The sequence below is a fragment of the Mus pahari genome, chromosome 17, assembly GCF_900095145.1.
Source record: "Mus pahari chromosome 17, PAHARI_EIJ_v1.1, whole genome shotgun sequence".
Lineage (NCBI taxonomy): Eukaryota > Metazoa > Chordata > Mammalia > Rodentia > Muridae > Mus > Mus pahari.
This window is the reverse complement of record NC_034606.1, coordinates 42,086,595-42,102,757: the sequence shown is the minus strand read 5'-3', so window position 1 is coordinate 42,102,757 and position 16,163 is coordinate 42,086,595. Positions and strand designations below refer to the sequence as shown.

At 47.0% G+C, this 16,163-nt stretch overlaps 1 protein-coding gene across 29 annotated transcripts in view; it reads left to right on the top strand.

Annotated features, from left to right (window-relative positions):
- Rbfox2 (RNA binding fox-1 homolog 2) overlaps positions 1-14,815 on the top strand; it is a 227,308-nt gene extending 212,493 nt beyond the window's left edge. For 11 of the 29 annotated variants that reach the window (XM_029547848.1, XM_029547849.1, XM_029547850.1 and 8 more), the window contains 3 exons: positions 7,608-7,696; positions 8,115-8,187; positions 9,609-9,918. In XM_029547848.1, the coding sequence (XP_029403708.1) occupies positions 7,608-7,696; positions 8,115-8,187; positions 9,609-9,653 (207 nt within the window). In that variant the 3' untranslated portion in view covers positions 9,654-9,918. Of the gene's footprint in view, positions 1-1,864; positions 1,908-3,870; positions 3,903-7,607; positions 7,697-8,114; positions 8,188-9,608 lie in introns of those variants that run through there. The other 18 variants (XM_029547837.1, XM_029547841.1, XM_029547835.1 and 15 more) reach the window with 5 other exon arrangements.
- Positions 14,816-16,163: the final 1,348 nt, after the last annotated feature.

Here is a 16,163-nt window from a genome sequence, read left to right as displayed (position 1 = left end):
ATAGATACTTAGTTTCAGTCTGCCTGGAAGTCCACGGCCAGTGTGTCTCTTTCTTAGCAGTCAAGCCAGGGGAACCGGGGAGTGCAAGTAGCAGCCTAGACTCTGACACTCAGTTATGGTGAAGATTTGCCAATTCCAGCAGGCACATTGAGATGAAACCCATCGTCCTTCTAACTGGAGATAAAGTTCCATGTTCCATGATTTGTTGGTCACATACCTACTTTAAAGGAATCTAGCTGACATGGGAAAAGCTTTTGAGTCTCAAGGACTATCATTAGGTGCCTTCCACATGGCCTTTTTCTGAATGTCAGCGTAGTCAACTGACCCAAATCATTAAGGCAATTCTGTAAGGAAGACGTGGCAGTAGGAAGTTACTCTGAGGTGGGTCAGTGTGTCCAGGAGGCACTTTCTCTGCCCTCTCCTCTCCTTCCTCAGCAGAATGATGTCAGGCCATTCAGAGACACTGAGGCCGCTTTCTCAGGCCAGGTAAGGCTAGCTGTGCTATCTGGAGTAGGCCTTCAGAGTGTGCCTACCTTGTAAGGGAACCTTAGGTAGGGATCCTTGGCAAGTTTTTAAGAAGTAACTTTTCCTCCTGTGTTCGCAGTTGAAAGCTGGGCAAATCTGGCTTACTTTACAGCACATTGCACATTACACATTTGTGGATGTGTATATTTACATATGATTTTCTCTATATTCTCATGAAACCCACTTTCATAAACATATTATTTATGTTTTTGGCATCTACTGTAGTTGAGTTATTTCCCCAACTGAGGTTTGGGCTTAGGGTTTTTTGCCTTGTTTTTGTTTTTGTTGTTGTTGGTTTTTATGTAATATCTTATTTAGTTGTTTGTTTGTTTTTTAAACATATCCTGCTTCTATCCTGGTTTTGCCTGCTTTCTTACCTTAAACCAACCAACTGAATGTTTGGTTATGGCTCTCCCAAAGGATTTTTTGGTTTGTTTTTCAATCTAAATGAATAATCTACAGAATCTTAAACAAGTAATCCAGTGGCTTAGTCAGAACGCCCTTCCCAGCGGTCCCTGCTAGCAAAAGTCCTCCCTCTCTCCCATGTGACACAGAGTCCCTCTCCCATGTAACACAGGGTCCCTCTCCCATGTAACACAGAGTCCTTGGGAGGACACAGTTGGTCACTAGTGCTGAGAACATATCTAAGCCCTCCGCTGCAAACCAGAACTGCACTGTAGTGTTCCAGCTGGAGCTGTTAAACCGATGGTGCATGTGTGAGGGAACTGAGGAGGGTTCTTAAAGGCACACACAAGCTGACTGTTCCCTGAGTTTGTTCTACTTCTCTCTATACATTTCCTGACTGGAAATCCATCACCATGCCTTTGCATCTAGTTTCCTCAGAAGTGCATACTACAGTAGAGTGAGTGCAGGATTTAGTGTGTCAAAAGCCACTCGAGCCCAGGCAGAGAGTGAGAAGAAGTCACTTGGGAGAGGTGCTTCAGTGTAGGTGCTTCTGAGTCGTCCTCTGCTGTTCTGAGAGTGGTTCCTGGGAGCCATTGTTTTTCTTTTCTTTCTGCTTCCTTATGGCTTACTTATTAGAGACAAAATGTCCTGATCTAGCTATCACATCCTGCATTTGTAAAGAGCCCTTCTCTTCCAGGATAGGGGTGTGTCCACTCCCCATCCCTGCTGCCTCCCTTTTTCCCATTAAAAAGGCCATAGTTCACCCTAATTTATCTTCTGAGTGGGATAACAAACGCTCCTGACTCTCATCCTATGAAAAGCATGCTTGCATCCAAAGGAAAGAAAAGGCTGGCAGCCCATGGTGGGCTCTTTGTATGATTGTTTTCCTTCCACAGCTGTGTTTTTGAACTGCTCTTCCTGTGTTCTGTTATAGAATAGTGTTACAGGAACCAATCATTAGCGCTAAAATACCTCAGGTAGGAGTGCCAGTGTGACCTGCCAATCAATCAGATTGTGGATTGCAGTGAAAAAATTGAATTATACTAACCATTCCAGCTCCACGTTAGAGATGGGAACAGAGGCTTTTTTGGACAATCAAGACTTGTGAGCGTGTGATCTAAGCCCTGCTACCTCAGCAGTGCCCACATCACATCCACACATCATGCCACTCCCCTCAGAACAAGCCTTCCAGTCCCCTCAGCACACATGAGCCACAGGCACATCACATGTACGGTCCACGATCAACCACTGCTGCCTCTTTCAGCCTGTCAGTCACAGTTGCCTGTGCTATTTAAACTAGTCTTTTATATTGGAGACCTTAGCAGCTGAGAGAGCCAACTGTGAAAGAGATGGCAAAAGGAAGCAGGCAGAAGTCTGCCCGCACAGAGCGTTAAGTCCCATGTTTAGCTGCCCACTGAAGTCAGAGTTAGAAACTGTACTGCTGCAGAAGTGTGGCGTTGTTACAGGTCTGCACATGCTGGGACGCCTAGCTCCTGTGCCCTCTTGCCTTTCACCTGATAAGACCAGTGTTTGGATAATAGCACACTTGTTAGAGAGTTTTCCCAATAGCTTGACACTCAGAGAAGAAAAATAGTCCATAATTTAATAACCCAGTTACTTCATGTAACCCAATGATATTATAGAAATGAACTAATTTGGAGAAATGTGGAATACCAAAGTATTTGAAAATTTTAATTCATTAAACTTCATCTCTCATAACTCATGTAAGTCAAAGCTGATCAAGTTGATCATAACAGTTTCTCTCCTTAACCCCAAATTTAAATGATGACAAGATGGAACTTAAATGATACTTGGAATATATAGATATGTCCATTCAAAGCAGAAATTATGAATTTTGTATTCAAGCCTGTGCTGTGTCTGCATGAGAACTCACTGTCTCCTGTGGCTGAGGCTCTCAGCTGGCATGGGGAAAGCAGGCATTAGGATCATCCGGGGCCAAATCCAATGGTTCTTAGAGGCCAAACATTAGACTCTTGCTAAGTAGAACAGATCTCTACTCCTTGGTGGTGATGTTAATCGTCACTCCTGCCAGCCCCGTACACATATGCCTGTACATGCACACACGTGCCTTGCTCTGTCCATCTGCACACTACATGGGATAACAAGCTTTCATCTGTCTGCTGGTCTTGAGCTACATACACACTTTCCTCCTCACTGTCACATGTCATTGTCTTTCAGGTAGAAAGAAGGTGTCTTGACATCACATGCTCACCAAAGTCCTGTTTTAATGTAAACCTAAAGCAAAAATACAATAAAATTAAAGGCAAGGTTAAAATCAAGACAAGATGAAAATCTTTAGGTGTTCAGACAAGGGTCACATGTAGGGGAATGATGGTTAGAACTTCTGTTTTGTTTCAAACATACCTGCAGAAATGCTACAGAAGAATCCCAGTGATGCAGTGTTAATTCCACGATAAATCTGATTTAGGGAAGAAGTAGAAAACCTCAAAGAAGTAACACTGGGTATGGGAAACAGCTTTCCTTTAACACTGTGGAAAGTCATTAGTAAAGGGGTTTAAAGTAGCAGCATTAAGCTTTGAGAAGAAACTGGAAGTGGGAGCAGAAATATGACAAATAATTGAGAAAACAAAATTCTCAAATACAGGAGAAACTGGGAAGAACACTAGATAAGAGTCCGCAGTTGCTCCCGGAGAGCGTGCCTGAGGAGCTCTGTCGCCAGAGCCACACAGGTTGAAGAATGGGCTCGGGCCACCAAACGGGGAGTGTTAGGCATTACTTAGAAAGGTTACAAAGAAAATTAACTGTTTTTCAAGGGGCATGTGTGGATTTGAGCCAGGCTTAGCCGTGCCAGACTTAAGCAGCTGAGTTCCAGAAGCCGTCTGTGTGTGCCCTCCTACACTCTGGTGTGCTGTGGCCATGCTAATCCCCATTTTTTGTTTTATTTCAAATCACACACAGATAGAATCTGCAAACTGCTTCAGATCAAACAGGTCTGATTGTGTGTAAATACATATGTCCTTTTTAATTTTTATTAATGGTTGCTTCAGTTTTGCATCAGTGCATGGTTAAAAGCAATACACATCAGCTATTCATGACTTCATATCTCCAAATGAATTATTTCTCCTCTTTTTTTGTTTGTTTGTTTGTGCAGTCAGCTGAAGAAATGTTAACATCTCACTCTAAATCTCTCAGTGGAGTCTCTGTTCCCTTCTCTGATATAACAGATGGGTTACTGCTTGTTATAATTATTAACATTGTGGTATGGGCCAGGGCTCGGGTGGGCAAGATTTACTCTTCCTTTGGGCTGGGGAGGGGCCAGTTGTTAGGGTATGGAATGTTAACTCAAGTGGTGACTGACTGTTTCCGTAATACCAGGTCGTTGTGGCTGCACGCTCTAGTAATTGAGGCTGTGTACTTCACCGAGCTTGTGGTAGAGCCTAGGGCAAACCGCTGTCCCAAGAGAATGCTGGGATAGATAGAGTTAGCCAGTGCCAGTCTGGACGTGGTGGTTTTGCTGTTGTTTTAGCTCCGGATGTCGGCATGCTCAGTTTTAATGTGATTAATATTAATGTGGCGCCACCCCTACCCCACCCCCACGCCTGAGCCCTCTTTTCCTTACTCCCACCTTGTTCTTTTTGAAAATTTTAAGAAACAGTAATGAAAATCTTGGTGTTTCAAACTGCACTTTGCTCTCATGTTCTATATATAAGTTGCCTTCAGATTTACTCATTAAAGTAAAATCGGGGGGAGGAACATCTTAGCCCAGAATCTTTGTACTCTGTAAAACCTAGAATTCAGTTAAGTCAATAATTGTTTGTTGTAAATTTTGTCCTGAGTTTTATGTAGGGTTCTGTAGAATAGCTAATTTCAGCGAAAGCAGAAAAACTCTGGAGTAAGCTGGATCTGGGAGGAATCGCTTCCTGGTACACAGGGCACTTCTCCTTAGGCATGGCTGAAGTACTGGGTTGCTTTGATAAAGGGTTACCCGTACAGCCCACACGTAGCCCTCCTTTAAATGACTTCTGTTAAAAGACTTCTGCTGATCAAAAGCATTAATGTTGTTCTCCTTGTTGCTAGTATTCTCCCAAGCCCATCAGTGTCAATAAAATATTTCAGACCCCCAAAGTCAGTGCCTGCTCGTGAATGCAAATTACTAAAATGGAGAAGGCCCATTTCTTTCCTGATAGGAAGGACCTATGCCGCTGAGGGAGCCATTGCTGTCAGTTGCCTTGCTTAGGAGCCCATCCCCCCTGTTAGCAGCCACGACTCGGAGCTGCAATGGAATGCAGCATGCGGTAGACCCCAAGCTCCCGGGGTCAGCCCTGGATCTAAGCCATCAGAAAGAGCCTGCTCCAGCCTGTAAACGCTGTGCCTAGCTAAGCCTAGACCGGGCTGTAGTTGCTTTCACTACTTAGAGTTCTAGAATTGTAAAGACTACCTTGGTGTTTGAAGGAGTGCTGAAGAGAAAGCACACAGTACCAAGGTACCTTTATTACAAAGACCAGCTTCCTAAAGATTCGTCTTCCATTCTGAAAAATGGAACCGTATCTACATAGAATCAACAGCTGAGCCTTCACGGTCCAGATAAAGACTAAGCTACAACAGTGAGCTTTTTGTTCTCTAACCAATGTTTTCATCACCCTGTGTCCTCTGTGAAGGCTTAAGGACTGAGGTACAAAAAGACTGGAGCTAGCCTGTGGAGCCGGTTGCGAGGGATTTTGGAGGGGGGGGTGGGTGGTAGTCCAGCCAGCTCTTGTAATAGATATGACTGAAAGTCACAAGGATGCTTCCTGCCACACTCCACTTTGGCCATGTCATTGCAGGGTCTGATAGTGGTAACTCAGACTGTCCCTATAGGCATCTGTAGAAAGGGTGACAGCAAAGGAGGGTTGCATAGCAGCTGAGAGCCAGTGCACTTTAAATGTGTATTTGAAGCTGCCGACCCTTCCTTCTTACAGCGTAGACTGGGAGAGCCACTCATAGTGCTGGTGCTTTACTAGAGAAAGCCTACGAGCTCGTAACGTCATTTTCCACCGTGAAAGGTATCAGGAATCAAAGAAGCCGCGCAGCCACTCAGTAGGGAAAAGCAAGGGTCCCATTAGAAGATGCTTCTTAGCCAGGTGTGGTGGCACACACCTTTAATCCCAGCACTCAGGAGGAAGAGGCAGGTATTCTGTAAGTTCAAAGCCAGCCTGTTCTACATAGCAAGTTCCCAGACAGCCTAGGGTAGCTCTCTCTAGACTAGAGATATCTCCAAATCTGTGTGCACATACATGCCTAAAAAATGGCCCAAACACCAGGAAATGTGGAATATCTCTTGCAAAGTTAGCAAAAAACTGAGCATTCAAAGGGGGGAAAAAAGCGGGGGGGGGGGATACTTCAGCTGACATGAGATATGGGCCTTCTAGAGGAATAAACAGTTTTACCTGTCATTCATGACTGGACCAACTGAACAGATATTTTTGACAGCCAAAGGATGGCAATAAAAATGTGTAACTGGCCATGTGATAGTGGCACAAACATTTAATCCCAGGACTCAGGAGGCAGAGGCATGTGGATCTCTGAGTTCAAGGGCAGCCTGGTCTACAGAGCAAGTTCCAGGACAGCCAGGGCTACACAGAGAAACCCTGTCTTGGGTTTTTGGAGTTTTTTTCCTTGCTTGTTTGGTTTGTTTTGTTTTTAAATATCTCTGAATCAGATAAAGTAGTTGGGTTATAGAAGGATACAATGAGGCCTTACCAGTTGCATCGCCCTCCCTCACTGTCCTTGAGTGCTTCCAGAAGGAACATCTCTGTTCATACACACATCAGTTGCCTTTGTTTAGTTCATCAAAATGCAGGTGGAGTAGCAGGCTGCGATGGCTCTGAGTTCCTCAAGACTTCTCAAGAAGGTATATGATCTACTGGGGAAAAAAAGCTCCCAAAGGCTGCTGTGGGAAAAGGAAGCAGCTGAGGAATGTCTGACCTCATCAGAGCTAGTCAAATACTCCTAAGCCACTTGCAATCTGATTTCCCCAACTCTGGAATGTGCTAGAGTTGGGGTTTTCCTGGAGAGAACTAGTGTTAAGCGGTTAGCTTTTAAGGCCACAATTTCTGTCCCAGCCAGTCTGACTAGCAGGTGGTGGATTTATTGATTCACAGGCAGTTCTCTGATGTCTGGTCTGCTTGGCTCTTCCTTCTCAGTGTTGCTCTTGACAGACATGCTCTGCCAGATGGATCTAAGCTCTGGGTTAGATCTTCCTGTGACCTGCTGTATTCTCTTAGTGACAAGCCAGTCCCAGTTCAGAGAGTCTGACATTGACACTGATGGGGGTAGTAAATTTTAATTCTTTTAACTGTTTCACGAATGTTGACTCAATTCTCCTAACATTTCATGAATATTTTCCATGTCAAGAGTTCTAAAAAAAACACTGTGAAGATCCAAAATCATATCTGTATTCCTTAAAATTACTAGGTAGTGCCTGTGTACGTGATTTTTCTTACTGTCACAAATTGGAAAGCAAATTTCTACATTGGCTAAAGCTTGATTTCCTATCATAGGAGGAGCATGCAAACTGGTGCAGTTTGAAACATCTCTTTCCATGTGTGTCTGTGTTTGTGTCTGTCCTTGTGTCTACACGTGTGTGTCCGTATGGGGGGAGGGGTGTCTGTCTTGGGGAGAGGTAGCTGTAAAGTCAGTTCTCTTCTCTCCTGTAGGGTGGATATGCAGCCTACAGATATGCACAGCCTGCTACTGCAACCGCAGCCACAGCTGCTGCAGCCGCTGCAGCCGCTTACAGCGACGGGTATGTACAGAGCCGGAGCAAGCAGGCCCTGAGCACCGTGCTATCTGCAGCATCCCTCTTGCCCTTCACCATTTCTAGAATTGCCCTGAGTTTTTGGGCTCCTGCCAGCCTGGCTCTTTCTGGAGCCTGTCCTTCATGGCTTCTGCCACACAGCCCCCGGGCCTAGCCTCTACCTGTACTTGCTCTCTTGTTCTGTCTCTTCTTTGGCTGTGAATACAGTTGGTCTTCTTTCCCATTTGACCCCTTCTTTGCCATTTTATAGTAGTCAGGATTTCCCAGTTCCTGTACCCAGGAGCAGAGATAGGAAGGCTTCTCTGCCTTCGTCTGCTGTTTTCCCTAGTAATAGTCCAGGCCTGCAGCACAGGGCCTTCAGTCTTGGTCTCAGCTGCTTTTGTCTGACCATGCTTCTCCTTTCCAGTTACGGCAGGGTGTACACAGCTGACCCCTACCATGCCCTCGCCCCTGCCGCCAGCTATGGAGTTGGCGCTGTGGTAAGTTTGTATACCTTTTTTTCTTAAGTCATGTTACTCCTCTACATGCAAATTTTGAAAGATCTGGGGAAGTGAAGCGTTGTAATTTCACCCATTGCCAAAGTGTGGAAGCCATATGAGACCGTGGGAATTTATGTCACTTGATTTACCTGTATATCTGGAAAGGCAGTAGGAAGGAGGGCTTGATGGTGACAATCTTCCCAAGTAATGGCATTATTTAGGAGAGAAGGGAAGGGGAATGGGTTCCTTTAGCAGGTGCATCCAGTAGCAAGCATAATGTTCTTGATAGTGCCAAAGGCTTGGGAGTGGTAAGGTGTCCAGCTCTTCCAGCAAGCTCTCGGAGTGCTCAGTTTGTAATTGCTGATGCCTAACAGTGTGCCGCTGCCCTCCTGCCTTCTGGTATGTAGCACTGGGACTCCAGTGTTGTGAACACTGCAGAGGCAGTTTCTAGTAGCAGTTGTAGGGACGTATGGAAGAAGTATATAGAGCAAGTCTAGAATAAGCCATAGAACTGATGTTCTCACCGTTGCCTTCCTGGATTTGGCTTAGATGCCTTTACTGCTGATTGGTATTCATAGTCACAAGGACAGGCCACTCCATAGTGAGGCTAAATGAAAAATCCCAGCCCTCAAACAGAGACCCAGGAGAAGAGTCCTGGGAAGACTCATGTAAGGAGAGAGAAGATGCCAGAGAAAGTCAGTTGACCAGGTAAGTGAACAAGCAGAGTAGCGAGCACATGCATACCTCCAATGCAGCCATAGTGTCGGGACGTTATCTTCATTGAACACATGTAGACCTGTTCCCCTTTTTAGCCTCCAACAGTACAGTGTAGTAGCCATTTACAGAGCTCTAAGCCTTCTGTGAGTCTTTCCTGGTGCTGTACAGATGAGTCGTGCAGGAGAACGGGTCTAGTTATCAGTAAACCTTTCTAACAAGAGTCAGAGTTGTTGCAGTTTGGGCATCTATGGGCATTTCTTGCATCAGTACCCATGGGTACAGAGAAACAACTGCATTTTATAGATTATAGAGATATAGAGAAACAACTGTATTTTATAGATTATAGAGGAGATCTGTTTCATTGGTTGAAAAATTACCTTGGGTTTAAATGTGGCATCCTTCTGAACATAGGATGTGACCACCTCTACCGAGAAGTGGTCAGAGGTAGCACTCTGATGTCACGTGTTAGAAGGGAAGTCAGCAGCCCGGTTTCAGCCAGGACTGTAGCAGCATTACAAAGACAGATGGGCATATAGAAACCATATCAAGTCCACTCTCTGTGCCTAGTCATATAACTGTGAAGTCAGCCATTACGATGTCTGCACTGTCTGGTTGCCAGGGGAGAGGTGCCCTCTCCAGACAGCTTGCTTCATTTCCATGCTTTTCTCATCCTTGCAATATTCTTATGTCTCTACTTACTGCAGGCGAGTTTGTACCGAGGTGGCTACAGCCGATTTGCCCCCTACTGAAGTGACGTGAGACCCCTGCAAATGGGACAGCCCCCAGTTCATGAGGCCTGGCTATTGCAATATTTACTAGTAGAGGACTCTATAGCAAGATGAAGAGGAAAACAAACAAAAAAGAGAGAATACTTTTTTATACCTCACTATGTTCTTTGAATATGTATTTTTTCCTTTAAATTTCTGCCTTTAATTCTTTTGTTCCAAAGATTGTGCTTTTTTTTGTTTTGTTTTGTTTTTTTGTTTTTGAATTTTTGTTTTTGTTTGGAGGGGGGTTGGTTTTGGGGGGGTGTTTTGTTTTGTTTTTTGTTTGGGGATTTTTTTGTTGTTTTTATTTTTGCTTTTTTTAAAACTGTGGTTAAAAAAAAAAAAAAAAAAAAAGATAGTGCATTTCCACGTCTGTATGTCCACACTTAGCTTATTCTGTCGGTCACAGAGGAGACAGTCGAGGAAGGAGCTGATACATGTATTTGATCAGAAGCCAGCAGACAGAATTACCAAAGTGGATCTGGTGCTGATGGCTGGGGGGACAAGCAGAGTGGAGGCCGGCTCTGCAGCAGTGCGCCCGCCCTTCTGGCCTGTCTGTGGCTGGAGGCTCTGACTGGCTGTGGCTGGAATCCACATGCCTTTAGGTAGGAGTTTGTGCTTACAAAACAGGAGAATGTAAAAGATGCTTTTCTCTCCTCTCCCCTCCTGCCTTTATATTCTTTTTACAATCATTTACAGGCACAGCCTGAGAGTGTTGGCATGGTTTTTGGAATTACAGTGCTGGTATTTCTAAGCATGCTCTCAGACTGTGAATGAGAAACACCTCAGTACAACAATGATCTTGGAGTGAGCTCCAGAATAGGAAAACACTTGTTTCTTTTCTTTTCAGAAACCTCAGCATTCCTGCTGGGCTGCTGCCCCTTTAATTGAGCCACTGTGCGACTCCTCTGTTCTTTTATTAACATGCTGCTCCCATGTCCTCAAGATTCAGGGATTTGGGATCCAGGAACCGAAGAATGAATAGTCAGTGGCCAGATTTCCCCTCCAGATATCTGGGCACAGTATGAGGATTAAAAGTACAAATTGTTCAGAGCCATTAAAGAGTGTGCAGAAGAGAAAAGAGGGATGTTCAATCTGATATCCCTTCGTTTTCTTGCAGCACGAAGTCAGTACAGAGTAAGAAAGGCATCAGAAAGCCTCTGCTGGGGCAGGGTAAGGAATCAAGCCCCTGGCTGGCTGTCCCTACAAGTGTGCTGATGAGGACCAGTAAGGGCAGGCAGAGGCAGTTTGTCCTCACTCCAAAGCCATAGGAATTTCCATCTTCCAGAGCCTCTGTGAGTCTCCAGCCCTTGTGGCCACTGCATCCAGCTTCACAGTATCCTCCAGAGTCACAGCCAAGCACCTGGACCCCTCGGGGACATTAAGAAGACAGGCCATGGACTTTAAGCCCACCTTGGAAGGAGGCTGTAAAAATGGCAAGAGTCCTTCTGCAGGGGCCATGGCAGTGAAACCTGGCTTCAGATTTGTTTCCAAAGGACTTCTTTCTCCCCAAATCTGAGATGTATCCAAAAGGCAAGGGTCCCACAGAGGCTCCAAAATGAAGGCATTAGGAAATGGGGATGTCAGCTGGCTCCCTGGTCAGTTCACCTGAGGGATCGCTGCTAAAGGGAGTAGTTGAGAGACGTGAGCTTTGGTTTTGCCAGGGTCTGTTTTAGGGTTATTTTATTGGGGTTTGGTTCTTCTGTTGTTGTTGTCGTCGTCGTCGTCGTTGTCGTTGTTGTTGCCTCTGCCTCTACACATTTTTGACTGATAAATGATTCATGTCCCTGAATTAAAGTGGCTGACCTTTGACCGCATCAAGCATCCTTTTGTAAGCAGGGAGGGCCTTGACCTGCAATTGACACATACCATCTTACCCTCAGATCCTATCCCATGATATCTGAGGAAATAACATGGAAGCCAGAGACCTCAGTGTAGTCACTGGTTCTGGGGCAACATGTGGAATAGGAAACAAGACTGCCTGCTTGCTGGCCACTTATGGAGTCCCTTCCCCTGAGCCAAAGTGTGGTTTGTTGTTGCTGTTAGGGCAGCTTCCAGTCTATGTACATAAATGTTTTCGGAAGGGGAAGGGATGGGCTGGCGCCTTTTGGAGTTCTAGAGAATGGGGGCAGAGGGATTTTTCTTTCTCTTGTTTCTTTTTGAGAAAATTTGCTGGCTAAAGGAACAGACATTTTGGGTCTTCGTCTAATAAGGGCCATTCTCACAGAAAGGCAAGCCCCTCCACCTAGTGGAAACTAGGCCGGTCTCTCGACAGTTGTACCCACAAATGGCAGAAAGGGAGAAGGAATTGAAGAAGGCTTCTTTCCTAGACAGGAGTGAGGGTGGCCACGCCGGGTGAAGAGGACAGTCTTGTGGCCCTGCTGCGGGCCTGAGGGCCTTCATGCACCTCAGGTCAGCTGGTTCTGGCTGAGGCCTCCAAGGCCAGTCTGTTGGCCGGTGCAGAGTCTCTGCTGCGTGGACAAGGACACTCTCCAGTGCCACTCCCTCAAGCCCTTTTCTAAGGAAGACTAGATGGAGGTGGCTTTTTATGCAAAGGTCTTTGGATTCCAGGGTGAGCACTGAGTCGGCTCCCCCAAGTGTCTGGATTTCACTCTATTGGCCTCATGGTTGGTCCTCAAGGCCACTGTGCTGGCTTGGTGAACCGATGGAGGAGAGCAGGCTAGAGGAGACGGGCATCTTACGACTCTGTTCGAGGATTCTGGGTGATGATTTCAAAAAGATGGCTGATGCTGAATTGCAGTGTGAGAAGGGCGTTTGCAGCTTTGCAGGCCTCTGTAGCCTGGGCTTTCTATGCTGCGAACCTTACTAGAAGCTCCTTTAAGGAGACCTGTAGTGAAAATGTTTGTCTGCCTGTTCCTCTTTCAGCCCAGAGAGCTGCCTTAGGTCTTTTCTGTGTTACTTAGTTCAACCTCAGCCCAGAAGCACCATGCTCCTTGTCATTTTAAGGCTCTCAGGTTTCCAGGAACCTCCGCCACTGTCACCCTGCAGCAGCCGCTGTCTGAACTGAGCCGTGTTTCTTCCCTTGGAAACTGCCTGGCGCTTGGCTCTTAGTTTAAGGAGAGCTCGTGGCTCTTCCTCAAGCATGGACTCCTCAGGGGCTGAACTGTTTCCTTTAGGCTGTGCTTTCTTGGAGGCACAGCTGGCAGGTCCGTGACCACCTCCATCCTGTACCTAGTTGTGTAGCTTCCAGACACTAAGCTGAGAAGGATGTGAGGCTATGCAAGAAGAGCATAGTGCGCCCCTCCCTGTGCCAGGCGGACAGAACAAGGCCAACCGAGGGCAGCCTGGAACACGGGTGTGCCAGGAAGGGGGGGAAGCTGCCCGGCCAACCTGCCCCTCTGGCCCAGCCAGTTCTCCACTACTCAAACCTCTAGCATGGCAATGTTTGCAAAATTGCAGACTTTTCCCCCAGATATTAGGAGGAAAGGGACTTTGGGGGGTGGGGAACGGGTCGTGGTGTTTAAAGCATAAGTTACCTGTTTGCACTGTTTTCAGATAGGAAACAATAGTGGGCACGGTGAACATCTAATGTAAACGTGTGTTTTCTTTTGTCATGCTCTTGAGAATGTCTGATCATTTGTAGTATACACCAGTGACACTTGATTCTCTGTTGCATAAAACACTATATTTTTGGAAATGTTGCTGTCCGGAAGCCTCTTCCCACCCGTCCCCTCTCCTGTGTACCTCCTTTCTCCTTGCTTCCTCATCAGCCAGGCAGTTGCCATCCCTGGGCTAGAGCGGGAAACAGGGCCCCATCCCAAGCAGGCTCTGGGTGTCCTAAGCCAGCATGTGCCCTCTAGGTTTCTGAGTGCAGGACAGTCCCTTGGCAACTTTCCTTTCGAAAGGCTCACCAACTACCACAGATTGCCAAACTCTTCAGCGAGGCAATAGAAGTGAGTCAGGGGGCACGGGTCCCTGAAGTATTGTGGTTGGCTGTGGAAGCCATGTTCTTATGCAAGTTACCGAAACTGTAGCCAGTTACAGTGTACTCAGGAAAAAGCGGTAGATGAGCTCAGCCATGGCGGTGCTGGCTGGCAGGGATTGGTAACTGAGAACTGCCCATCAGCCAAAACTCACCCTTGCCTTTGCAGAGACCCCCCACCTCGGGCAACCCTCTGTACTTGCCAGTGCTGGGTAGGGCTGCTTTCACCCTGGCAGGCAAAAAGGGAACAGCAATGCTCTTTCCTTCCCTCCCTCTTCCGGTTACCAATGCCAGATTCCCAGGGGCACTCGAGTTTTTGAGTTTTTCAGAAAATGCTTTTGGTTTTGTCTTTTCCGGGGACTGACGTGCTTTAATCGCTGTCTGTCCCCATCAGGACTCCTAGCTTAGCTGGTTTCTTGTATTTTCTGTTCACAGTATTTTTTGTGTGCGTGCTTGTTGGGCAGCCCATTTTGGCTGCATTATATATCGAGTGATGAACTGATCCTTTTTGTTCCCCTAAGAGACATGACTTTTCCCTATGTCAGCACTCAGCTTGTGAATAGCTAGACCCACCCTGGGGCTCACACGTGTAAGTTAGAGCTGCAGAGTGAACTGAGGCTCTCAGTTTTTGAGTCTCTCTCTTTTCAAGGCTCAAAGTACCACAGAACCTCGCTCTTCTCCACACCCCTGTGGCAGGGAGTGGCCTGCCTGGCACGTGTGGCTTCCCCATGGCAGGACAGGCACCACTGGGACATGGGGGCATCCGCGGACGCTTGTCCAGCTGACTCCCCACTGTGTCTCCTTCCCTCCCATCTTCTCCCAGAATCACCTCCTAGGGCACCCGAGCTGCTTGCCCAGGGTCCTGTTTCCCTGCTAACTCCAGAGAAGCACCCAGGGCTTTGAGACAGTCTCTAACTCCCTCCCTCCCTCCCTCTTTCTCCTCCTTAAGAATCATATTGTATAGTAGCTTTCAGACCATACAGTATTCATTGGGTTACTCCTATTATCAAGTAGCTGGAATTGTGAAGGTTGGAGTAGTTAGATCTTTAGCTTTTATTCATTATTTTTTGTATTACTCTCCATGTGTATAAATTATTGATCATGTTGCTGGCTTTTATAAACTCTTAGCAAAGGAGGGGCCTGCCTCCACCTTTGCAAATGGTAATGAAGCACTGTTTTTAAATAAAAGAGAGAAACACCACCCCTGGCTTTTGGCTCCTTTCTTGCCTGAACTCCAGGCTCTAGCCTGGAAAGAGGAAGAGAAACCACAGCACTTCTTCCTGAAAGGCTTCTGAGCCTCCAGGAGCTGAGAGGGAGGTGGCTCCTCCAGCTGCAGGGCCCCTGGCACCATTTGCCAGCTCCACCGACCCGCCCCGCTGAACACTCCTGAGGTAAGTGCCTGTTTCCCTGGCTTCTGCTGCCTGTCTCCTGATCCCTGTCACTGTGGGGAATGCTTCTGGTGTTAGACTGGCACTCCTTGGTGGTTGGTTTCTCTGCCAATATCCCAGATACCTAAAGTTTCCCTGGTCACTGCCTTCCCGAGTCACGGGAAGCCTGGAGATCCTCTCAGACTCCCAACTGGATTTCTGCTCCCAGATGTGTAACCTTGGCGTCTTCCTTCTCCTTACCTACCCTAATGGTCTTCAGCTCTCAGGTGAGGTACCCCACACCCCACCCCACCCCCATGCTTTGCACCTAACCTTCCCATTTTATCAGCTAAGGGTCGTGTCTCCTCTCTTGCCTTTTCCTAACCAGGGCCTTCAATCTTAAATTGTTTAATTTTCTTTTCCCCCACTAAAATCCCAAGCTCTCTTCTCCATGGCAACCTAGACAAAGCTGCTACCCACTGCCTCTGCTTGCCCTTCACTCTCCTGCCACCTGGCCTTCCAGATGAGGAATTAGCCCCATGATGTGAGCGCAGCAGGTCAGTCCCAGGTGCTGTCCTGCACAGTTACCTCTGGCCTCTCGACTGCCTCTGCAGGCCCTGGAACTGACAGATTCCCCAAACACACAGCAGCAACACATGCCTGGAGAGCTTGCAGCTCACTGGATGGATTCTCTTACCATCCACACTGCCACTGCCACTAAAGGCCTTTGACTCTGACCCAGGCTGCGTTTGTACATCCGTGACACAGAGACAGGATGGCGTGTTCATTTCCGAGGAGACAGAAACTGAGCCTGGCCATGTCTTCTCACTGAACGCTGAAGCTGAATCATGGAATGAGGAGCTTGTCCTAAGCCACGTGGGAAGTGGCAGAGGCCAGACAGACAGCCCAGCTCCTGTCTACCTGGTGTATTTCTGGCCCTAAGTGCATCTCAAAATGTCACTAAATCCAAAGCAGCCTCTACCCATGAACTGGTAGGACATGGAAGCTTGTTTCTCACCATTAGGGGACACATCCAGTCTCCAGGAGCTCTGTGTGGTAAAAAGGTAATAGGTGGCTCTCTGGGGCTTGATACTGTACATGAGGGTTTCAGCATCAAAGATGGGGGGCCATTCCTGCCACAGCAGTTCCCTGGGGCTGTGAACTGAGCAGTGAGTGGTGACT